Below are 26,599 nucleotides of genomic sequence, written 5' to 3'. Positions count from 1 at the left end.
CAAAACATTTAGATTAGCTTTAGCTCTGTATTCAACTGTGAAAGCAAGCAATCTATTCCCTTACCAGACAGACAGCAAAAGCTGTGTACAAATCTTGTACACAATCAATGCTGGATAGAGACTAAACTCTATATTTATAGTGTAAACTGCAATTCACTCCACAATGACCCAAGCCACACCTACATCAAAGAAACGGTTGTTACTATAACTGGTCCAGATGGCTGAACCTCTTCAGGAAAAAACTCAATCAAGCACAGGACTGCCTCCTACTCACCTCAAACACACCATTCTCCTTCTTGCGCCATATCCACTCTGGGTGGGGGTAGCCAACTGACTTGCAGTACATCATAGCATCCTGCCCTTCATTTTTGTTTTCACTTCGTTTATGGCCAGTGATGTCAGGAGCAGCTGTGAAAAAGTATTGAACCATTACCACCTAAGATACCAAAGGCCTTACCTACTGGCTCAGAGTCCTGCTTCTAATGCTGTCAGTCTTTATCAAAGCTGTGTGTGTTGAAGACCCTTTTGGGTTACAATAGGGTAAAAGGGCCAATTTCACACCCTAAGCTTAATTACCAAAGCATCAAGGAAATATCAGAGTTAATATCGTAAGTAGAACCTACTGAAAAAAAGCACACAAACTCAATTGTCCTAATTGCCCAAGCATGGTCCTCAGGAAGCATGTATACAGAAGCATTGTCACTTATGTAGGCCAAGTTTTCTTCTTCAAACACCTTCAATAACTAAGCATCATGTTAAATGGCAAGTATTTTCTTAAGAAAATGAAAGTTGGGGCTGGAGAGATGGCTCGGCAGTTAAGAGCATTGATGCTCTTCCGAAGGTCCTGAGTTCAAATCCCAACAACCACATGGTGGCTAACAACCATTCGTAATGAAATCTGATGACCTCTTCTGGGATGTCTGATGACAGCTACAGTGTACTTAAATATAATAAGAAAATGAAAGTTCCTTGAAATCTAGATACACAAAATCAAGCCTATTAAACGATATATGAAAATAGATATATGCTGTTAAGAGCTACTGAAAACCAAGACCAGATCTCTTTCAGGAAAACCAACATCAAGCCCATTGGGCTTAACCAGTGAGAAAAAGAATAATCAGGAACCTCAACTAACATCCTCAAGGGGATGCTAAACAGAATAAAAACCTGACGTAAGACCTGGAGGTGGTGGCACACACAGCATAATCTCAGCACTTGGGAAGCAGAGGCAGGTGGATCTCTGAGTGTGAAGCCAGCCTGCTTTACAGACTAAGTTCTAGGACAGCAAGGGCTACAAAGAGAAACCCTGCCTCCAAAATAAACAAACAAACCTGACTTGAGACAGATGTGGTGGCATGTCTACTGGGAAGCAGAGGCTGATATAGAGACTTCAAGGGCAGCCTAGGACTACACAGCAAGACCTTCTCTCCAAAAAGGAAGCAAACAAGGCTGCCAAGTCTGACAGCCTGATCCCTGCAACACATGTTGAAAGAAAAGAACAACACACATTGTCCCCCAACCTATACCCCCTCTCTAACAAACACAGTCTTAGCATTCATATAGCACCACAAAAGAACTTGAATGGCCAAAATAATACTAAACAAAAAGAACTAGAGGAATTTCCATTCCAGATCTTAAGCTATATTATAGACCATTGTAATAAAAACAATTTGGTACTGGCACAAAAACAGACATGCAGATCAATGTAACAAAACTAAAGAGCCAAGTACAACATAACTTCTGCCACTTAATAATTGATAAAGATGACAAAAATGTAAGATGGAGAAAGACAACGTCTTCAACAAATGGAGCTGTGAAATGGATATAGAAGAATGAAATTAGGCATGTTGTATCACTGCAAACAAAAACTAACTCCAAATGGAGCAAAGACTTAAACTTGAACTTGCAACATTGAAACTGCTACAAGAAAATATAAGCATCCCTCATATGACACAGGACTTATATGATAGGACTCCATTCGCCTAACAATTAAGGGCAACAATTGACAAGTGGGACCTTCCTAAAACTAAAAAGCTTCTGTATAGCTAAAGAAACCATCAACTGTTGAAAAGGAAGTCCAAAGAATGGGAGATAATCTTTGCCAGCTATACATCTAAAGAATTAATATCTAAAATATACTCACAACAATTTTTAAAACAAGACTCATTCGAAAGAATGAGCCTGGGACCTACAAAAAGTTCTCAAAACAACAAAACAGCTTAAAAAGATAACTCAAAAAAAAATCATTATCTCTAGCAATTAAGGAAATTCAAATAAAACAACTTTGAGATTTTTATCTTACCCAGTCAGAATGGCAACAACCAACAAAACAAACCTACAACAAATTCTGAAGGTGAGGTAGGGTAAAGGGGGAACCCTCACTCACTGTTGGGATTACAAACTAGGGCAGCCACTATAGAAATCGGTGTGGAGAATTCTTTGGGGGGGGGGGTATTTATTTCATTTACATTTCCAATGCTATCCCAAAAGTCCCTACACGCTCCCCCACCCACCCACTCCCACTTCTTGGCCCTGCTGTTCCCCTGTACTGAGGCATATAAAGTTTGCACAACCAATGGGCCTCTCTATCCACTGATGGCCAACTAGGCCATCTTCTGATTCATATGCAGCTAGAGACACAAGCTCCAGGGGGTACTGGTTAATTCATATTGTTGTTCCACCTATAGGGTTGCAGTTCCCTTTAGCTCCTTGGGTGCTTTCTCTAGCTCCTCCATTGGGGGCCCTGTGGTCCATCCAATAGCTGACTGTGAGCATCCATAGTCTCACAAGAGACAGCTCTATCTGGGTCCTTTCAGCAAAATCTAGCTAGTGTATGCAATGGTGTCAGCGTTTGGAAGCTGATTATGGGATGGATCCCCGGATATGGCAGTCTCTAGATGGTCCATCCTTTCGTCACAGCTCCAAACTTTATCTCTGTAACTCTTTCCATGGGTGTTTTGTTCCCAATTCTAAGAAGGGGGGGTGGGGTGGGGGGGTGGAGAATTCTTAAAACAAAACAAAAAAACTCTTTGGCAAATGACCAAAGAACTTGACAACCTACTCTACAGACCCTTGCTCAGTCATGTTCATTGCTACTCTATGCCCTATAGCTAAGAAATTTACACAACCTAAATGTCCTTCGACCAACAAATGGGTAATAAAATGTGGTATACTACATATACTATACACATATGTAGTGTATAATATACACTACAGAATACTATTCAGGTGCAAAGGAAAATGAAATCATGAATTGTGCTAAGTGGATAGAACTAGCATTGAGTGAGGTAACCCCGATCCAGAAAGACAAAACATCACAGGAGCTCTCACTGGAAGCTCCTAGAGCTCCCAATCTTCAGATGTTGAGTAGATGCACCGCCAGAATGGCATAACTGTAGGGTGCAGCAGTAGTACACAGCATACCACTTAGTGGTAACCAGCAGCTCTCTAATTAGATTTTAGAACTGCTCAATGAAAGACACTACACTCGGAATTAGAAACCTAGCCAACCAAACCAGTGCTAGGGAAGTCACAGGTCTTGGAGGAGAATCTACAACCATCATTTTACTAAACTAGCATTAAGTTCTAACTAAATACCTTATACCTACAGATAAATGGAGTCCTCACCCCTCATCAAGGAAACTTCTTTCCAAGAGACAGAGACCATTACAGAAAACTACAACTGATGAAAATGCAAAGCTATGGAGCCCAGTAACAAACGGATACATCTACAAAACACCCATGCACCTAAGGATCAAGGATCATTGCAGAAGAAAAAGTAGAAAGATTCTAAGAGCCAAAAGATCAGAGAGTTTGCTAAGACTGTGTTTCTTAGTAATGACAGAAGCTATGCCCATAAAGTCTCAACAACATGACTGCCTAACCATGAGCTGAACAAGGACAACAGATATGCCAAAGTAGATGGGGAAATACCACAAGTTCTCAAACCTACACCAAGAACCAAAGGCATGTTGATAGTGGGAGATAAAGCATTCCCTGGGGAAAAAAACCCAGCAACTAGTTATACCAAACAATCAGGCCTGAAAATATATACACAAGTAACACTATACAGACTGAGGGATATATATGTATACACACATATGTATATATGAATACACACACACACACGTGTGCATATAACAATGAAAAAAGATGCCATGAATTTGAAAGAAAGCAAGGAAGGGTATTTGGAAGAAGGAAAGGGGGAAATGGATTATATTATAATCTCAAAAATAAAAGTTTTTAAAAAGAAACTAAACAAAACATCAAATAACAAAAACAAAAACCTGTTGGGTGTAGTGATTCATGCCTACAATCTCAGATTTTAGTCCAGCTTCAACTACATGAGACCATGTTAGGGAATCAAGAGAAGAAATAAAAAATGATGACTCTCCACATCTATCCAACTTATTATACTCTTGAGCTCAGTATTTGGAGAAGTTCAGGATGTAGATATGCCGAAGACTATTACTCTCCACTTTTAGGGCTCACCTAAGAAATAAACAGTGCCTGCTTCAGAACAGCTTTAAGGATCCAAGAAGCCTGATAGGGAGCTAATTCTTTGAATTTAAGCTTCTTTTATCCTGATATTTTCTGCTAAGGCTTAACAAGACATCTGAAAGCAATGAAACTCAAAGTAGGCCAGGGTAGGAAAGACAATCAATCAAAAGGTACTGTTTTAAATTCCAGTTGAGTTGGATTTTCTTCCTTGCTTTGAATCTATACTTATCAAATGGAGATAATTCTTGCACCTGACTAGTTCCCAGAGTTCTTAAATATTTAGGTAGGGAAGATGTCTGAACATTCACTAAAACTATAAAATCCTGGAGCATCTTATTATATCATTGTCTGATACCACATATGACCTTTGAACTACTTGGCTTCTTTGGTTTAGAAAGAATCCAAAGTCCTATAGTCCCAGACTGCTTCCAAGGCAGACTGGGACTTGCATGCATTTCCAGAGGCACTGAGGATAGGAATGGAATAGGTAAGGCTCCAAGCTACATTTATAGTCAATTCTTGCCAAACCTAAATGCTTTCTAGGTTCAATATTACCAAATGGAAACATCTTTTTGTTTTTCCATGAAAAATTCTTTACTACCTAAGGAATATCAGGCTGCCTCTACTGCTTCCATAAAAGCAACTTTTCAACAGTTACTATGCCATTACTCTGACCTGCTGATCACCTTTTCTCAGATTTCTTCAGTCAAAAAATATTAGGGACCTGCATCCACCTACAGGTGCCACCTCCACCACCCAACTCCACACCCAGACTTCCCACATATTCCTCCAGAGTATAGCCGTATCAGTGTAGTCTTTAGCCTCATCTAGGAAACCTCTTTTTGCAATAGACAGAAAGTCCTACAGAAAACCATAACCAATCAGAATGCATAGTTGTAGAGCCCAATCTTAACACATACACCTTCAATACACTCCCCACATCTAAGGCTCAAGTAACATTACAGAAAAGGGCGTGTAAAGATTCAATGAGCCAGAGGATCAGAAAATTTGCTGTACCTTCTAGATTTGTGTACCTTCTAGACTGTGCCATTAGAAGCTATAACTGTAAAGTCTCACCAACATAACTGCCCAAACTTAAGCTGAACAAGGATGCTGATACCAACAAACATGCCAAACTGAACAGAGAAAATACCACAAGGCCTCAACCCTACATAAAGAACCACAGGCTGGGGAAGGCTCCCAGAAATCAATGGGGCGACCTTAGCTGAGACTCACAGCAGTGGGAATATAAAAATCAAGTTCTGAATTTGGAAATCAAAAATACCTAGATGCTATCAAGCCTCTATTTAAGTTTACCAACTAACTAAGCAACGTAACACCAGCCATTTACAAACCTTTGCAGTTAGTGATTATCTTTTTTCATTCTGTAGGTTGCCATTTTGTTCTGTTGATGTGTCATTTGCCTTATAACACTTTTCAGTTTCATGAGGTACCATTTGTAATTGTTGTCCTTCATGCCTGCAGGACTGGTGTTCTGTTCTGTCCGGTGTCACTATGTTCAAGGCTATTCCCCGCTTTCTCTTCTATTAGGTTCTATCTACTTTTATGTTGAGGTCTTTGATCCACTTGGACTTACAAGGTGGTAGATACAGATCTATTTGCATTCTTCTACATGCTGACAGCCAGTTAGACCAGAACAATTTGTTAAAGATGCTTTCTTTTTTCCATTGCATAATTTTGGCTTCTTTGTCAAAAATCAGGTGTCCATTAAGTGTGTGAATTTACCTCTGAGTCTTTGATTCTATTCAATTGATCAACCTATTTTTATGCAAATACCATGCCATTTTGGAAATTCTTTTATTATACAAGATTGTTCTAGCTATCCTGGGTTTTTTGTTTTTCCATATGAAGTTGAGAATTGCTCTTTCGAGGTTTGTAAAGAATTATGTTGGGGGGCTGGAGAGATGGCTCATCGGTTAAGAGCACTGACTGTTCTTCCAGAGGCCCTGAGTTCAATTCCCAGCAACCACATCGTGTCTCACAACCATCTGTAATGGGCATCCAATGCCCTCTTCTGGTGTGTCTGACAACAACTACAGTGTACTCACATACATGAAATAAATAAATCTTTAAAATAAAATTGTGTTGGAATTTTGATGGGGATTGTATTAAATCTGCAGATTACTTTTGGTAAAATGGCCATTTTCACTGTTATTCCTACCAATCCATGAGCATGGGAAATCTTTCCATCTTCTGATGTCTTCTTCAATTTCTTTCCTCAAAGACTTGAAATTATTTTAATACAGGTCTTTCATTTTCTTGGTTAAAGTCACATCAAGATATTTTACACTATTTGTGGCTATTGTGAAGGGTATTGCTTAGTTTTTTTTCTCTGACCATTTATCTTTTGTATATAGAAAGGCTACTAAATTCTTTGAGTTAATCTTGTATCCAGCCACTTTGCTGAAGGTGTTTATCAGCTGTAGGAATTCCCTGGTAGAATTTTTGGGGTCTCTTATGTATAATATCTTATCATCTGCAAATAGCGATACTTTGACTTCTTCCTAATTTTTAAAAAAAGATTTTTATTTACTTTATGTATGTGAGTGCACGTCACTGTCCTCAGACATATCAGCAGAGGACATGGGATCCCATTATAGATGGATGTAAGCCACCATATGGATGCTGGAAATTGAGCTCAGTGCTCTTAACCAATGAGCCATCTTCAGCCCTTCCTTTCCAATTTGTATCCCCTTGATCCCCCTTCAATTGTCTTATTACTCTAGATAGTATTTCAAGTACTATATTGAATAGCTATGGAAAGAGTAAACAGCCTGTCTTATTCATGATTTTAGTGAAATTGCTTTGAGTTTCTTTCCATTTAATTTAATGTTGACTATTGGCTTGCTATATAGTGCCTTTATTATGTTTATTAAGTGTGTCTCTTGTATCCCTAATCTCTCCAAGATTTTTATCATAAAAGAGTGTTAGATTTTGTCAAAGGCTTTGCAACATCTAATGAGATGACCATGCTAATTTCCAGAATATATAAAGAACTCAAGAAATTAGACATGAACAAACCAAATAATTCAATTAAAAAATGGAGTACAAATCTAAACAGAGAATTCTCAACAGAGGAATTTCAAATGGCCAAGAAGCACTTAAAGAAATGTTTAACATCCTTAGCCATTAGGGAAATCAAATCAAAACAACTCTGAGATTCCATCTTAAATCTGTCAGAATGGGTAGGATCAAAAACACAAGTGACGAGTCTTCCACTGGCAGTCTTTGGATGAAGATGTAGAAATCTCAGCTCTGCCTGTGCCATGCCTGCCTGGATACTGCCATGCTCCCACCTTGATGATAATGAACTGAACCTCTGGGCCTGTAAGCCAGCCCCAATTAAATGTTTTTTATAAGACTTGCCTTGGTCATGGTGTCTGTTCACAGCAGTAAAACCCTAACTAAGACAGAAGTTGGTACCAGGGACTGGGTATTGCTGTGATAGGCCTGACCATGCTTTTACTTCAAAGAATGTGGATTTTGGGACTTTGGATTTGAAACACAGTAGAATGCTTTACTTGTGGCTTAATGGGTCATCCTAGTAGGAATATGGAAGACTTTGTTGCTGGGAGTGGTATGAACTGTGTTGACCTGGCCCAAGAGATTTCAAAAGAGAAGAATTTCAGAATGTGGCATAAAGATTGTTTTTGTGGCATTTTGGTGAAGAACATAGCTACTTTTTGCCCTTGACCGAAAAGTCTGCCTGAGACTAAGGTGAAGAGACTCAGATTAATTACACTGACAAAGGAAGTTTCAAAAAAGCCCAGCAGAGACTTTGTTCTCTGGTTAAGTCTTATGAAGAGAAGTTTGAACAAGCATAGATAGCTAGCTTAAAAAGGAAAAATATAAAATACATGGTTCGAGTATTAAAGGCATACCAGGAAGTGAAATGGAGCAAAATCCTGTGTTCTAGGAGATAACAGATTAAGGGAGTGGTAGTTTGGGGCAAGATCCTACCCAGCTAAATTTAGATCCAGGCATGGTGGTACACAACTTTAATCCCAGGAGACAGGCATGCTGATCTCTGTGTTGAAGGTCCAAGATCCAGGATAGCCAAGCTTAGGCAGTGAAAGATTTGGAAAACAGAAAGCCAGTGACAATGTAATAGCACAAGCAGGTCATGTTGTAGTTCCTGCAAGCAACAGAACTCTGCAGCTTCAGCCACGTGGCTCTGGAAAAAATGGAAGAATGGAAGTAACTACTGGGACAATTGATGTTGGTTAGCTGGAGCTAAGAAATTAGCAGTGATTAAGAAGAGGTGAAATTGAGGCATCACTGAGGTGAAATCTGGGAATTGTTTTCTGGGAGCACAAAGAAGTTGCGTTCCAGAGATAGCCAAGGTTGTACCTCGTGCTGCAGCTGGACTTGGTAATGTATAAGAGTCACCCAGGTGGTACTGGTTTTGAAGGCATGAAGGTGTCATGAAGAACAGCTGAGGCTTGACACTGTGAAAAGTCATGGAAGGCCACTGGGGAAGGTACAGCCTCAGCTGTAGTTGATGGCTCAGGACTGAAGGGGTCATGCAAAGGATTTGAGGCTTGGCACCATGAAGAGAGCCTATGAGAGGCTATTGGTAAAGCCTAGTTGGAGTGGAACACCCCAGTGTATTGGAGATGTCAGTACCATGAGGTGATCACCAAGAACAGCAGTCGCAGAACTAACTATAGAGGAACCTTTAAAATTACTGTCTTAATTTTACTTTATCTGACACTAAAGGAAACTAGGGCCCAGAGATGAAAAATGGACTAGTTAAGCTTGTGGTAAGCTTACTGACAGGACAAGATTAGAATCCATTTTCTCTAACTCTCAAAAGCCTTTCACTTATCCTGTGCTGAACACAGCAGCATGGTGCCAGAGTGCCTAAGTGACAATCTGGCCCCAACAGTTAACTCAGCCACACTAGGTCAGTCGTTTAATCCCACAAAACCTCTATTTTCTCACCTGACTAGTAGATGATATAATAATAATAACAACAACAACAACTCCATACACCTGTGAAGACTAAAGAAGAGGAGAGAAACAAATACTGCCTGGTATACACTACGTATACAGTATTAGCTTTTCTTATTATGAAAGGTCAGCAGCATCCTGACCTGGAGCAGGAATAGTTATTTGAGCTGAAGATGATGACCATTAATGCTCCAGAGATACTATGATTATGTTTTCAAAGAGTTCTCATATAGACACAATTTGAAGTCCAAACCAGCTTTTACATAAGGTGGAGCCTAAAGGATGCTTCTGGGTAGCCTCCTGAATGAATGACATGAAATGCTGCTTTTGTTCAAGGTGCTATACAGATAAATGTGAGATGATATTACTCCTTTCAATAATGACACCTCACAGTATCTTGTCCAGCTGCAAGCAGGGGATGTTCTTCCAGAAATCCTAGGACTCCGTCCTAAAAAATATACTCACATTTAAGGAAAGTTAAGTAGGAAAGAGAGAACAACAGCAGTTTAGAAAAGGATGGCAGGTCAAGAAGAGAAAAGGGCAAAGGATTGAAAAACTGTATGAAGAAAATATTTCAACATCTATTAGAGTATCAATGAGTCCTCTATATGTACAGTTCCTGGAAGCCACAGTCTCTACAGTAAAGAAGCTAGAGAAATGTGTTTGATTCTGAATTAGCTTGGCAGATCCCAGGGAAGTCTTCAGGACATTATCACAACTCTTTCCCCTCTCCTGGCCAGTCTTGTTCTTTCTTCCATCCCCACAAATGCTAAAGTTGTTTGTGAAATACTTAAGCAACTTGTGTATGTGGATGGGATTCTGAGGCAGGGGGAATCACAAAGCCAATATGGGCTACAGATCCTACAAGAGGAGGATGAGGAAAACAAATATTACGGGGATTCGTATGTATGTGTGTAATCTATGCATGAGTGTGTATGTCCACATGAGCATGTGTGGAGGTCAGAGGCCAACACTGAGTCTTGTCTTCTATAACTCTTCACCTCACTTCTTGAGGCAGGACCTGTCTTACTAAACCTAGAGCTCACTGGCTGCCTAGAATTGGCAGCTCCAAACCACAGGGATCTTCTGTCTCTATCTCCCATTGTTAGGGTTACAGGCCCACACTATCACACCCAGCTTTTTATGTGGGTACAAGGGTTCCAAGTTCAGGTCCTCATGATTATGCAGCAAGCACTTTACCCACTGAAGCTATCTTTCAGCCCCAAGCTATCAAAATTCCTAAGAAGTTTTAGCTTTTGTATTCTCTCCTATAACATAGTGTGTAATAGCTTGAGTCTTTAAGATTGTTGGTACTTCAACACTGAACTTTTTGTATGTTGAGTTCAAAAAGCTTTGAATAAACCCAACCCAGAATCATATTCTAAGCTAGCTTCCAATTGTGGTTGGGTATGAAAACTGATTTAAATTTAGAATGGAGTGTAGAAACAATCTATAGACTAGAATGAAAAAGGTACGGTCATTCAAACACATGTCCTTTATTGTGAAGAAAAAGAACTGACTATAGAATTCAGTGAACAAACGGTTATAAATTTCATTGTTCCAAAGAGCTGGTTCAGTTAAATCTATACATAAAGAGGAACCTCAAAATTACATCAGCAAAGAGGTCATTTATATTTCCCCAAATCTTGAATTTTTCAAGTATAATAACCTCTTACTGTTCTGCAGATTTCACATCTCAAAAGCTATAAAATGGCCTCTAACTCTATCTATCCCAGAGGCACTGCCACAGTGGTTTAGAGTTAAAACACACTCCCTTCTAAATTTGAGTCAGTTTTCACACCCAATCACAATTGGAAGCTAGCTTAGAAAATGATCCTGGGTTGGGTTTAGTCAAAGCTTTTTGAACTTACATACAAAATGTTCAATGTTTCTAATCTTAAACTAAACTATCAACAATCTTAAAGACTCAAGATATTACACACTCTGTTTTCTATCCACATGCTTCGGGAGAGAATGAAAAAGCTAAAACCCCTTGGGGATTTTGATAAACTGTGTATCATACATTTATTTGGCCAATATAATCACAGACAACACCTCAGAGTTTCACATATCAGAAATTTCTCAGTCTTTTAAACCAGGATACCACTATTTGTTCCTGTTTTCCTAACAGGGTTATTAATACAGTAAAAGGTTAACAGTGCAGTCAACAACTTGAACATGAAAGCACATAAAGAACATGTGTGCTACAAGTGTACAGTGTGCATGCAAGTGGAGGTTATAAGTCAATGTTTGGCGTCTTCCCTAATTGTTCACATAATTCTTTAAGACAGGATTCAAAGCCCAGGGATCCTCCTGCCTCTGTCTCTGTCTGTCTCTGTAGAGCTGTAACTGCTCGGGGAATGTGCCCACTTTTCATGTGAGTTCTGGGGAGTCACACTCAGATCCTCATGCTTTAATAGCAAACACTTACTTTACTGAGCCACTCCCCAAAATATACAAATTGTAACTTCTGTCTTAAAACACTAAGCCAGCAGCCCTCTATGTTTTGTCCCTCCTCACTACTGCTTCACATCTGCCACAGAAATATGAAGTGTACCCACCCCTGGGACTGTTGAATCCCACCCTCTTTAAACAACAAAACAACAAACAAAGCTTTAGTTACTATAAGTTGTTACTGGGAGCATGGTGAGCATGTGGAGGTCAGAGAATAACCAGAGCTAGTGCACTTTCTAACTTTATCTGGGTTTTGGGGATTGAAACAGGTCACCAGCTTTGCACAGCAAGCACTTTTTACAACTTAGTCATCTCATCAGCCCTGAACCCTACATCTAAGCCAGCTAAACGAAAGGAAAAAAAACTTTTTTTTTTTTGCACTTTAAGTGCTGCTTATAAATCACAATTGCCAAAAACCATTAAGATGTCAGTTATTCAATACCTGCAATTTTATTTAATTATCCAAATAAGTAAACAAACAAACTTAACCTGTCCCATACTACTTAGGACTGTACCAAGAGCTCAGCAGGAATGACACAGGGCTTCAACTAAGGAGTCAAGTCTCCTCACACAACTCAGCTCACTACTTACAGCTGGGAAGGTCCACTACTGGCATAGAGAAAAACGTCTTTCAACACTTTTCATCCTCACGTTAAACAAATTCGGCATTCTCCAAAAGCAGAAAGGAATTAAGCAACAAGTCCTGGCCTGTTGTGATCTGCGGTACACACTGGAACTCCACAACTCAGAATTTATGCCTTTATTACCTCATAAGTCAGGACTGTATCACCATAACAGTTCTTTCCCTTCATACACAGAGGATGCTAAATATGACCAACTCTTCAATCTGCATTTTTAATCTCCCAAATATTTTAAGGAAGAGCTAAGTAACTGCTTGGACCTTTCTTTCCCCCCAAATCTGTCCTCCTAGCACAAGTTTGTCTTTCTATAGTCCTTTCTCAACAAAATAAAAAAATAAATAAAAACCTGGTTTCCTAAGCAGTACCTCAAACATCCTCTTAGACATCATAACAATGGACAAAGTACTATATTGGATAATCAAAACCTGGGCTCTAGCTTAGCCCCAACATAAACTTATTACAGGACACAATGGTTTCACTTTTGGGGGTCTCCACTTCTTGTGAATCACGCATGAAAACTAAGATTAGTGTTATTAGGTAGCTACAATTTGTATAGTTCTATTTGTCTGTGAAACTCTCTGCTATAGCCTCATCTTTAAGATGCCACACACCCACAAGATTTCCTTAAGAACAAATACCTTTATATTAACCTTGCACAAAGTACTTTCACAAATGTGGCCAGGCTCAACAAAGACCTAAATAGTCATACCTATAAGATTTAAGAACATACAATGTTGGATCATATAAGATGCTAGTACTTAAACATTTTGACACGTCAAACAATAATTTTATACAGTAAGTGTACTATAATTAATGCTCCCACCAGATGTATCAAGTAAGTGATATTGATGTCCTTATTTTACAAATAAAGGAATGGAAGCATAGAAGTCAGGAACTTAAAAAGTTATACAGTTAGTACACAATGGAGTTGGTATTTAGAATTAGGCACCTAGGTTTCTAATCCTGTCATTTTTTAGCTATAAATTACATTGCTTCGCAAAATGGAAATAAGAATTTTTAAAAAACAGACATCCAGAGTAAAGAAGTATTTCAGAAGAAGCCTTTGGTATTTGATGGGCTGTACCTTTCACTTCAATGGTGGCATTTGCTTTAGGAGCGCTGACAAAATGATATACACAGTGGTATTCGCCTGAATCCTCAGCTCTTGGCTTATTGATCCTGCAGAGATAAGGGAAAAGAAATGAGTTAACTGGGCAACAGAAGGCAAATCAAACAGGCAACAAGAAGGGACCACGTTCTAGCTCTACAAGGTACTTGCAATATGACAAACTTGTTTCCACCTCAAAATCTCCATAGAACGTTCCTATACTGTTCCTCCCATTACACAGCATACTGAAGCCTTTTTGTCATGTCTGAGCTCACATGTCACATCATCTAAATTTCCTCCTCCCCCATTACTCTCACACTGCAGAATTTTTATCCATGTATTTATCATATTGACTGATGTCTGTCTCTACAACAGACCATGTTGTATGGCAGTAGGCACTGTTTAACTGGTACACATACTATAGTCAAGCAATAAGGAAACGAGTGAGTGAATGAACAGAGTCAGAACAAACAAGTGGGTGTGGACCCAGACCAAGTAAAGAAATTAGTGTGAGAAGAATGTGTGGCCAGGATATTAGTTCCTCTCGAGGCTCACAGCTGATGACAACCCCCACAGCCTCAATACACTTCCTCCTGCACTCACACAGACACACACAGAGAGACAGACACACAGACAGACAGACAGACAGACATAGAGACAGGCATTGGTAATTGCAGAAAGAAAAAAAATCAACTGCCCCAGATTAGAGGATAAATATTAATACAGAGATAGCTTCAAAATATTCTTCTGAACATCATTTAAAAGATCAACATCTCCACTGCAGAAACTAATGTTTAATGAAAACTCCTAATATTAACCACTTCCTGGCCCAACGAATTAATCCATTATATTGTCCATTATAAAAAAAAGAAAGAAAGAAAAAAGAAACACAAGGTAAGAAACCACAGATAAGAACTGGCTCAGCATTTCTATGTCCTCACAATATTCTAAAAGAAACAGTCAGGCTGTCTTCTCAACGTGACAAAATATCCTACCACCTTGAGTCTATGCTCTCAAAAGGAAAACACACACAAATCAGCTGTTCTTAAGTAGTTCAGAGTTTAAGAAATGATCAACAGCCGTACACTTAAGGGTTTGCCTGACTCTAAGTTCCATAAGAAATACTTAGGGGCGGAGACTCCCAAATTCGAGGACATGCCTATGTGTTTACAATTTTCCAAAATCATTCATTTCCTTGGACTGATTACTGGAAAGGAAATTGAAACAAACAGAAAATGTTTCCTACAGAGTAGGCAGAACAGGCTTCTGAATCTGGTTCAATGGCACTGACAGCTCTTTCAGAGGTCCTAGGTTCAATTCCCAGCACCCACACAGCAGCTCACAATTATCTGAACTCCAGTTTCAAAGGATTCAACACCCTCACACAGGTAAAATACCAATACACATAAAATTTTTTAAAATTAAAAAATTGGGAGCTGGAGAGATTTTCCAGAGGTCCTGAATTCAATTCCTAGCAACCACATGGTGGCTCACAACCATTTGTAATGTAATCTTGATTCCCTCTTCTGTTGTGCATTAATAAAAGAAAGCATGCATATACATTTTTTAAGAATCTGTAAAATGAATGGACAGACCAGAAGTAAAAATAAATACCACCCAACAACTCCAACCCATTACCACTTTCCAAACTATGAAAATACTGCTGAGGCTATCTTCTCAATTTAGCATCAGAAGAAACCACAGTAGAGAGAGATTAAGTTACCACTTCATGGTAAGGTATAGAAGGGAAGGAAAGCATTACAGAAACAATTCAAAGTAGTTATGGAATCTAACACTGGTGCTGAAATATACTATAGTATTTGACCTTAAAGGCAGCCAAGACCTACTACTTTCTGAGCTTTAATTTCCTGATCAGGAAAATAAAAAAATAAATAAATAAAGGATGAGAACTTACAAACTCATGCAGATCAATTAAATAAGGGGCACAAAAATCTTCATGATGCTGCAGAATGTTTTTGTTGCTAAGTCCAAAGGCTTTCCTGGTCTCCCTTCAGTGTAATTTCTTTATATTATATTATTCTGCCAAGCAGCATTAGCTGATCCTTTTTGAGATCACTGTGCAAACTTTTCTAAAAGATGAGCTGCCAAAAGTTTTCAATACTCTGAAAGGCACCATATCATTGGGGTTCCAATAACTCAGACCAGCAAATATCCTCCTTTACCCAGAGACTATGTCTAGGCTACCAACCTCACCCCCAGATCACTAAAGACCACTGTATGGACTGGTTCTGATCAGATTATGGTCACTTTAGTCTTAGAAGACATCTACCCATAGGAAAGATCCCTTGTTCCAGTTTCAAAGCTGACTTCAATTTGCTTCTCAAGCTACTGAAATAAGTCAAAAGGCTTGTATTCTGTGACTCGGCCATTAACTAATACTGATTCCATGAGCAAATAACTCCTTCTTGTTCTCAGTTTTTTAATTACAGCAGTTTCAGAACCATTTATGGCTCTCAACAATGACTGCCCACTAGAATCATTGAGAAAGCTTTGACAGATTCCTAGCTTTGCCTCAAATATAGCAGACTAGACTATCAAAGAGAGGGCCAAAGCCAAATGTGGTGGTGTAGGTCTTTGATCCCAGTACTGAGGAGGCAGAAGCAGGAGGGTCTTTGTAAGTTGGAACCCACCCTATATGTAAAGACACCAGAACTACAAACTAAATAAAGAGACCCTATCTCTATCTATCCCCCTCCAACCACACACACACACACACACACACACACACACACACACACACACACCAGGAGAGGGCCAAATGCATCTCAAATCAAAGTACAGAATTTGGGAGAGTTCAGTTCACTGAAATAATGAGATCATACTGAATTTTCAATAGAAACATTCTCAAGTTCATCTTTTCAACATGTACATGTAAATTTCTAATGAGGATAGGATACAAAAGACCTTTAGAAAAAGCATAGAAACCAGTATAGGAACCAGTTCAAGTTACTGTAACAAAATAATTCATAATGTGTCTCTGTGTATGTGTCTGTCTCTCTGTCTCCCACCCACCCCACCCTTCTTTCGTTTTTTGCTTTTTGAAACACCGTCTTCTACATGATTCTGGCTGTACTGGAACTCATTATGTAGAACTTACAGAGATCTCCCTGCCTCTGCCTCCCAAGTGCTGGGATTAAAGATATACACCATCACACCCAGTATCTCTCTTTTGTTATTTAAAAAAAAAACAAAAACAAAAACGTTTATTTAGTATATGCACCACGTGTGCAAGCAGGACAACCTGCCACAGTTGATTCTTCCCTTCCACCATGTGGATTCCTGGTGGCAAGCACCCTTACCTGCCGAGCCATCTCACTAGATCCACAATGTATCCTTTAATTAACATTTTCACTCATAATTTTATCATATAAATGTGAATTGCTAATGATGAAGGATTATGAACATACTCTCTCCTTTGTTGCCAAGAGTGTTAGTTCTCACCTGTACTCCATGTTGCTGGCATTCTTACGGGTGGCAGTGAGTTCTACCCCATTCCTTGTCCAGTAGCTGTACATAAGGGTGTGAGAGCTGGAAGTGAGGTTACACTGCAGGGTGATAGGAAGGAGGCTTTCTCGAATAATGACCTCTTCACTGGTGACAATTCTTGGTTCTGTAATTAGAGTACATAATGACAGAGTGCCATAGTTTTCCACTGTTTGTAGCCCTGGCCTGAGAGTTAAATGGGGTAGGGTGGGGAGACTAGAAGAAGAGGGAAGGCAGACAGGACTACATTGGGACTTTCACTTCACCACTTTGGTGGAAGTTAAAAAAAGGAAAAACAATGATTATAAGCAAATGACCACTAGCGCAGACAACAGCCTGAAGACCAGCTGGCCTAGACGTGAAAGAATGGGAGTATTACATGTGCTTGCACTGGCAACAATCCACTTACAGTTTTCAATATCACAATTTTATGAAGTAAGAACCACCAGCCAATTCAGCATCTATAAGAAAATGGAACTCTGCCTTGCAGTTCTGAATGCAAAGGCAGTGTGTCATTAATGTAACAGACTCCTTACGGAGCCACTGGACCTTGGAAAAGCAACACATAATACATATATGATTGTTCCCACAATGAAATCTGCTAAACTATAGCAAACTGACCACAGCCATTTCATAGAAAAGATGCTAGATTTAAAAGTAAACTTCCCATTGGAAGTCTCTTGCATTCTTTAAATTTTTGAGGAGTGTAACTTCTTAAAGAACCACTGACTCTTTTCTCCAGCCCATATTTATTCCCATAACAACCTTTTTAGAATTGCACTTTAAAACACATTGCACTGCAAGACAATACAATTATACTAGAGTGTAGTATGTCTTGGTATATGGGCTCCTAGAAACTTAGAACTACAAGGTTTATTCCTCTTTTATGGGCTAGAAAAGTAAAATGACATGTCCAAGGCCAAAATTACTATCAGTGACAAAAATAGCCCTATAAAGTACAGCTAAGTTTCCTATTTCTGTCCCACAATTCCCAATACCTCCTAGCCCCCAAAACCTTCACCTTAATGCAAGGTAAAGACATGCCTTTGTGGTTCTATTCTAGGCTTGGATATCTTAAGATAACATCTGTCTACAAAAATAACCTACAATTAGTTAAATAGAATCCATTAAGCAGAAAATTTATTAATCACATTGAATGTTTTCTGGTAGGCTTATCTTGAAAGAACTTTTTCGACATTATAACCAGGACTATGTTGCTTGAGTTTTATCCTTTCCCAGATTTAGGTTTTTTCTACTTTGGATCAAATGTTGTCTTTCAGGTGAAGTCTCAACCAATCACCTTTCCCCGACCACATTAAGAGGTATGTGCCTCTTTCCCTCCCCCAACACCTTCTCAGACACCCGTGACTGATTTCCCACTTCCCTATATCTGGCTACTTCTAAGATATATTTCCACAGCAGCTTCCCTCATCATTTTATAAAGAATAGTTCTAACTCTTAAGGATAGAACTGTCTCCCTCTTCTGAAATGGCTTCTTTTTATATAGTTCAGAGGAGGGAAGAGGACGGATGGAGAAGTCACAAGGTATTTGGAAAATGTAATGTCTTAATGACTTTCTAACCCATGTAACATTTCCGCTTATAAAGTTAGTGTCTTTATTATCTTATGATAGAGCAAATCTTAAAATTCCCTCAATTAACAAACTGATTCTAACTAATTTTCAATTTTGACAACAGGACAATAGTTATCTTCCATTCAGTACTGGTCCTATTTAGTAACACCAAACAAGGTCTCTATATACAAATAATGGAGGCATAGCAGCCACTAAGACAAAAGCAGATGCATGTAAACACGTTAGCGCATTGGTGTCCCATGATTTCAAGACACACTGGACAGAAAGAAGCCAAATCCCTGGGCTTTAAGAAGTCGAGCAGAACAGCTGCAAACCCTGCAATGGAAGGCGCACATACACCATCAGCAGAAAGCATCACAATTTCAAGAAAAATTAAAACCAAGCAAAAACAGAAGAGAAAAAGATAGAACCAGTACTCCACAGAAGAGAAATTAAAAATATATCAAAAGCAACATTAAACCCAAACACACTTTCAGGTTTTCACTGAATTTTTATTGTCCAATTTTATATCTATCCCACTCGGGAATCTCCTGGTTCTTCCTCTCAGATTGCACTGAGAAAGGGTGAACTCTGAGAATGAGGCCAAGAGTTTCCAGATGTTTATATACAAGGAAGCAAAGAAAATGCTACTCTTACCTGTAACGGTGCAAATGATCATTGCAGCTCAGGGAGATTAAGAAGGTGATGAGAGCAATCTGGTAGACTTTCTGCTAAGAAATCTTAGAAGGCAAAAGAAAGTACTTTTTCCCTTAAATGTTAAGGATCCAGGAAAGAGTCAGCTGGGAGCAAGTTGATTCTGTGCCATAGGAGGACTCTAGTGCAGGGTAACCTGATTTCTGTCATTACTATATGTGAAGCTAGCACTATGCTGAGCTCTGGCTACAGTACTACATTTGTGTTCTACACCAGGATGAAGGTGAGACATTTATTTCTGTGGCCCAGTGCTACCCAGTGAAAGTCCAAGAGAGATGAACATTTAGAAATTCAATTTTTACTTGTCACTGACTTCTATTTAGAAGCAATACCCAAACCACCATGTTTATATAAAGAACATATTTTGGCAAAACAAACCTAAAAATTGGACCCATTTCTCTTCTGGATAACATTACTCAAAGAGCTTTGGAGAAAGCACTAGTATGTCATTCTTAGAAGAATTCAACCTCCCTCTAGAGGCAATGTTTCTAAGGAGCCTAAGATCACAAAGCAATTCAATTAAAGTTAAATTCAGGGCATTACAGCTAACTTGTGTTAACCAAGTGATATGGATCTCGAGGGAGAAACTGACTAGCCAGGCTATGACTCAAGTACATGCAGATACCCTTAAGTTAAGTAAACTGGGGAAGTACTAAGTGCTCTTGGGAACTGATGCATTCTTAACTCCAAAGCCCTACTCTTAAACTCCTCACATACAGTCTTTTTAGCTACAAGTTAAGATTCTTAGAAGTGAAACTACCTAATGCCCAGTCTATAACTATGACCTTTGTGGCCATTTGAATAATTCTGCTTTTTGTTTAAGGAAAGGAGCACGGGGGCAGGAGAAAGAGGCGTGCAAGGGGAAAAAATTGTTAAAAGAAAAAAAATTGTTAAAAGAAAGAAAAATTGCTGGGTTAATGTTCCCCATTTTCACAGACAGGTTTTCTTTTCCTTCACAGAAGCAGGCTCTCTGATCCAGCAGTACCAACTGCAACAGCCTCTCCTGTCTCCCTTTCACAGCCCCAGTTTTCCAAGTAGATACAAAACAAATACTAATTTGATTTTTTTCATATATATACATTCAAGTATAATACATTCAGTTTTCCAAGTATATAGACTCAAGGTCCCTCTCGTATTACTGTGCTATCACCAAATTGCTCACAAAAATAGTTTATTTTACTACTTAAACTTTATTCTCTCTAAATCTGTCAGGTCTCTCACTGAACCACTCAAAATCATGCAACAGTATCAGAGGTCCCTCCATTAAATTGAGAATGCCCCTGAGTTATAACCAAGTCAAATGCAGAACTAGAACCCTTCCTGGTGAAAGCACGGATTTTTGTGTTGTGCTTCTGTTTCCTACATGCAGGTTTCAGAAAGAGAACTGGCCACCCAAACCTAACAACAGACACAGGACTCAAGAGGACTTGGATTGAGATTTAACTTACTTTTAAAAAAAAAAAAAAGACAAAGAAACAGACAGTGTGAATGATTTCCAAACTATTTTTGTGTTTATCATCCACCAGGATAAGGAATTTTGTGAAAACATCAAAGTCAAGCTGTCTGTGGATAGAAACCAGATACAATTCTAACTTTCAAGACAGCATGATAAGTTTTTAAAACCATATAATTTTCAGCTTCGGAGCACCTAGCTCCTGATAGCAAGACTAAGGGACAGACTCTCAGGTGGCTGCTTTTAAGAAAATAGGCCCAGTAAGAACTGTGCTGTTGCATTGGAGGGCTGCTGTCAGAGAAGCACATGCCACTGCCTTAGAAAAGAAAAGGAGCTGGAGCTATGGAAATGTCCAAGCTTACATGCCACCCAACAAAACACATACTACCACACTGCACCATGGCAACATTCCTATCAACAGAACAGGATGACACCAAGTCATAGCGAGGGAAAAGGCTGGGCAGACACAAACTTAAAACCATAGAGGTAAAGGCAGCTAGCTATTCAGAGCGAGCTTCCAACAGATGAACGGAGGAAATAAAAAGTAGTTAGAGTGGGGAGAAAAACAAAAATAGAAAGGCACCAGAGAAGCACTCAGCAAAAGGATAGCAGGAAACCTACTACAAAATTAAAGGGGGGGGGGGATACAATTAACACTACTCTCATTCCACTGCCTGGCATTTGTGCTTTTAAAATTTTTGTTTCCCCAGTTCTCCCTCCCCACCTCTTCCCAACGAAGCTGACTTTGGACAGTCATGGATTTCCTCAAATTCTTTGTTCCTGAGGAGAAAGACACAGAGAAGGGTTGGGAGATAAGGGAAATAGAAAGGACAGCAAAAACAAAACAAAACAAAACAAAAAAGTAGCAACAAATGTTTTCATACACTACAACCAAAAGGGTCGTGGATTTGAAAAAACAAAGACAAGGGGTGGGTAAGCGATCATATTAGGATAGAGGGAAAGGAAGCAAAAGGGAAGGGTCATTGGGCCACCTCTAAAGACTACAGTACTACTACTGTAGGGTGCTGGACTCACTCTGAAGGACGCTTATGGTGGCCTGGGCTCGAATCCATGTTATGGAAGGGTTTTGCCTCAAGTCATTCCTCTTGGGGTCGTTGCTGGCCCTGCACTCGTAAGTCCCAGAGTCCTCCAAGGTGAGCCGGGTTATTCTCAGCACACTCACGCCGTTTGACCCGTAGGCGGTGTTTACGGTGACACGGCGCTTCCGAGCACCGTCCCACAGCTGTCTGAAAGACTCTGCCCGGTTGACTTCTGCGTACCACCACTGGATCTCTGGCGTGGGACTCCCGACCACGTCACAGTACAGCTCAAAGGCGTCCCCCGTGAGCTTAGTTTCTGACATGGGCGACTTGACAAACCCAGCTAGAGGGAGGGGGAGCAGGAATGCAGTGACAGGCCAATCAGAAAAAAAAAAAAAAGAATCAACAGGTGTTAATAATTTAAAGGAAAGAAAAGAAAAGAAAAAAGCAAATGAGTTGCAGAGAACAAAAAAGGATTCATTTTTAAACTATAAAGAGACAGTAATAGCAATTCATACAAGCTTTTAGAAGAAGAACCACCCTGGGAAGCTTATGAAGCAAAGGCAGGCCAATTACAAGCTGGGGCAGCCCAGGTGCTGGCCAGGCAGAAGCAAGCCCACTGGAAAGCATTTTAGCAATGGGCCCAGCTGGTAGGAATGAGAAAGCCTTAGGTCTTGGGAAGAACATCCTTCCATAGAGCACAAAACCATTACCTTTCCAAACTCAGGCAAATGATGGAAGATAACAGGAAGTGGTAATGGGTTTTTATGCCGTTAGGATCGATCTCTTTTGAACGGGTAAACATTTCATTAGAGATGCAGTATCTTTCCTAAACCTCAACAAGAAGTACATTAACTGATCTAGTACCTTCTCTTATCATTCAGAATCCAAATTTCAGCTGAAGGGCAACAAAATTCTCACATGTAGGATACTATCCTTAGTTTAGACTTCTCCATCTCCTCATCTTTCCTGGGCCCGTAGCAAACAAACAGCCCAGCTGTCTATGCATCTCTCTGAATACAGATCCTCAGGAACAGAAAAAAGGCAGTCTGTACTTCACACCAAAGTGAGAACTATTGTGCTCAGCCCAGGAGCTGAACCAACACTAACAGCAACCCAATCAATGCCAGTGACAATGCTCTTCATGAGTATAAATTCTACTAGTAAAACCTCCTGAAAAGCCAGTCTTTGAAATAATTATGGCTCCTGACAGGCTCTTCCTACAAAGGGTAATTGTCTGGCTACTAGCAGTCAATTCAAAGAGGATGAGAAATGTATACTGATGATTTAACTAATCTACGGGGTGAAGGTTATGTCTCAACTTGCATTTTAGGCACTGCTCAGAACTAAAGCTGATGCCAACTTCTACTACCTGCCCATAACTTGCTTTCTATAAGACAAATTAGGTTAGTAATAGCAGAAAGAGGGTTTTTTTTTTTAATTTAAAAAAAAAAATCACTATCATCGTCTGGGCTATTTTAAAAGCTGGAGTAAATCATACAGTGGTAAAGATACCACAGAGCAAGTATCCATTCATTTAGTCCCAAGGTCCTCCCACCCCCCCCCCCCCACACACACACCTGAATTTCTACCATTAGGGAATGCCCTAAAGTATAAGGCAAGAATTTATAGGAGGCACTCTGAGTGGCTTGGCTTATGAGCTAAGTATGTTCACCTACAGTGAACAGATTACCAGGTCAGAATCTGCCAATATTAGATTTAAGAACACTCCAGAGAACAGGCGAACAAGATCCAAGTTTTTCTATCATCTAGAAGCCAAGGATGTAATTAGCTAACTGAAAATGGGGGTTGCTAAGTAGAAATGTTCCTGTTTATAACCAAAGCAGTATCTGCCTTTGCAGATGAATCCCACTCTGTGAATCTGAGAATACTAAGTAGGTACTGACTATCATATTCAAGTACAGGTCAAGCCTTCTAAATTCATACTGGCCTTTCAACTACCTTTCAGAGTGAATAATACAGACATACAGTAATCAACAGGCTTAGACTAAATGTTGTGTTTTGAATATGTTATTTGAAACTTCCCCTTTGACCTATAGGACCTTGTATAAGATCTTTCTTACAAGATCTAGGACCTTGTAAGAAACTAATACAAGTCCAACCAGCCAAACAAATGTCAATCTCAGACACAGAAGTTATTTAATAAATACAGAAAAGAGCTCCCAATGTACTGTATAGAACTGAGCTTGCTGCTAGGTAAAATGCTGATTTAAAGGGCTGTGTCTCAGCTATGCTCATAAACTGATACCAACTGCCAGAAAGTTAATGCCTACGAATAGGAGAGGGTAAGGAAGCTGGTTTTAACCATCAATCGAATTGCCAGGGAAACTAGTTATTAGTAAATTCTTGAAATCACTGTGAAGATTATTTTAATCATATTCCTGATCAGTTAACAGAAACTACATTTCACTCTGACACTGTCCATGAAGGTGGGGGCTCTTACATCCCTCAGATGCTGTATTTATGTACTTGGCAATGTCCTAGAAACCTATTAGTAGACTTGTATTATGTTCTACTTTCTTCTGAATAGCAGTTATTAGACTAAAGCTTGCTTAGCAATCTGACTATGCCAATATAAAAAGGATGTTCCAAACCAACAGAACCCATGAAATTCCAGTGCAACCCCAAATCCCAGTATTACACAACTCAAAGGAATAGAGAAAAGGAGCTAAACATTATTCCCACTGCATAAAACAAAACAAATTACTAAGCCTGGAGGAAAAATATGTTAATCTAATAGGCCAGGATTAGGTCAGGCGTGGTGGCACACAGCTTTTGATCTCAATGCTCAGAGGCAGAGGCAAGTGGTTATTCTCTCTGAGTTTTGAGGCCAGCCGGGTCCACAAAGCTAGTTCTGGGATAGCCAGGGCTACACAAAGAAACCCTATCTCAGAAACAAAAGCAAAACAAACAAAATTAAGACCAAGTCAAAATTACTATTTGAATTGGTAAATTATAATATCCAAATTTAAACTTTATGAAAAACAAAAATGAAGGGGCTGGAAAAATGGCTCAGTGGTTCTAAGCACTCATTCTTGCAGAGCATCTAAGTTTGGTTCTCAGAACCAAATGGGTCTAGTTCCAGAGAATCCAGAGAGTCAGATTCCTCCAGAGTCTGGCCTCTTTAAGAACTGCACATTCATATTGTACAAACATGCAGACAAAACCATCTATACACATAAAATAAATCTTTTAAAAAAGGACTGAAACTATCTTTTTAAAAAATTTTGTGTTTTATGTACTCCTGCATGCCAGAAGAGAGCATCAGATCCCTAGATGGGTACAAGGAATTGAACTCAGGACCTCTGGAAGAACAGCCAGTGGCTCTTAACAGCTTGTATGATCTCTTAACACTATCCACAAGTGCAATTAATGTGACTATGGTAACAAGGCTAGAAAGTTACCATAGTCATTTAAAAGTAAATTAAAGATATACTTTTTATGATTCAGTGCTCTAAACTACTGAGTCATCTCTCTAGCCCAGTAAAACTATCTTTTGTTTGTTTGGTTGGTTTTTTTGTTTTTTTGAGACAGGGTTTCTCTGTGTAGTCCTGGCTGTCCTAGAACTCACTCTGTAGACCAGGCTGGCCTCGAACTCAGAAATCCGCCTGCCTCTGCCTCCTGAGTGCTGGGATTAAAGGCGTGCGCCACCACTATCTTAAAACAGACAAGGGATAACAAGACTTTAGGCAGTATTTTCTTTAGTATTTTATTAATTCTTTGAAAATTTCATATAATGCATTTTAATCACATTTACCCACTTCTCACTATATCTCCTAAATCTCTGAAACCCAGCCCTACCTCTTTTTTAATAACACACTGAGGCCACTTTGAGCTTCCTATGGATGTGGGGTCATCCACTGGAATGTGGTCCAGCTAACTAGGAGCCACATCCTTAAAACAAACAAACAAAGGAGTTCTCTCTCTTCCAGTATCCATTAACTTTCAATGGCTCCTAAGTTAGGAAAGGAGGCTCTTGAACTCCTCTTTTCTCTAAGTCGACATTTTCTAAGTACGAGTTAACTATTGCAGGCACTTTATATACATTATTACCAATACTGCTTTATTAGAAAGGTAGTGTTATAAACCCTGTAGTCCAAAAAATATTAAGTGCTGCAAACTAGGGATGTAGCTAAGTGCTGAGTGCTTGCCCTTTCTGCTTTTGAAACCCATGACTGGAAAGTCATGGAAGGATATTTTGCCCATCATCATGAAAGTCTAGCCTAAAACCAAAAAATACCCAAAGCCAAAGTATAGTCTCTTAACTCTGTCCACAACTGCAATCAATGTGTCTTTCAAGGCTACAAAAGTAAAAGAAATGAGCAGTCACTTAAAAATAAAAGATATACTTTTTTTTTTTTTTTTTTTTTTTTTTTGGTTTTTCGAGACAGGGTTTCTCTGTGTAGCCCTGGCTGTCCTGGCACTCACTTTGTAGACCAGGCTGGCCTCGAACTCAGAAATCCGCCTGCCTCTGCCTCCCGAGTGCTGGGATTAAAAGATATACTCTTATCATTTAATTTAGTAAATTAATTGGTAATTCTTAAACACAAAACACTAGGTAGGCATCCTCCACTAGAATGACTTAACTAAGATAACTTAAGACGGGATGGAGAGATG

The 26,599-nt window shown here is 39.4% G+C and overlaps 1 protein-coding gene across 1 annotated transcript in view; it reads right to left on the bottom strand.

Annotated features, from left to right (window-relative positions):
- Nptn (neuroplastin) overlaps nucleotides 1-26,599 on the bottom strand; it is a 76,919-nt gene that overhangs the window by 12,318 nt on the left and 38,002 nt on the right. The window contains exons 2-5 of the mRNA XM_029481160.2: nucleotides 21,957-22,304; nucleotides 17,140-17,308; nucleotides 13,654-13,748; nucleotides 275-408 (exon numbers count right to left, since the gene is read on the bottom strand). Coding sequence (XP_029337020.1) covers nucleotides 275-408; nucleotides 13,654-13,748; nucleotides 17,140-17,308; nucleotides 21,957-22,304 — 746 coding nt within the window. The remainder of the gene's footprint in view (nucleotides 1-274; nucleotides 409-13,653; nucleotides 13,749-17,139; nucleotides 17,309-21,956; nucleotides 22,305-26,599) is intronic.

Source organism: Mus caroli, unplaced genomic scaffold (genome assembly GCF_978045245.1).
Source record: "Mus caroli unplaced genomic scaffold, Mus_caroli_1 scaffold_11, whole genome shotgun sequence".
NCBI lineage: Eukaryota > Metazoa > Chordata > Mammalia > Rodentia > Muridae > Mus > Mus caroli.
This window is presented reverse-complemented; position numbering and strand designations above follow the sequence as displayed.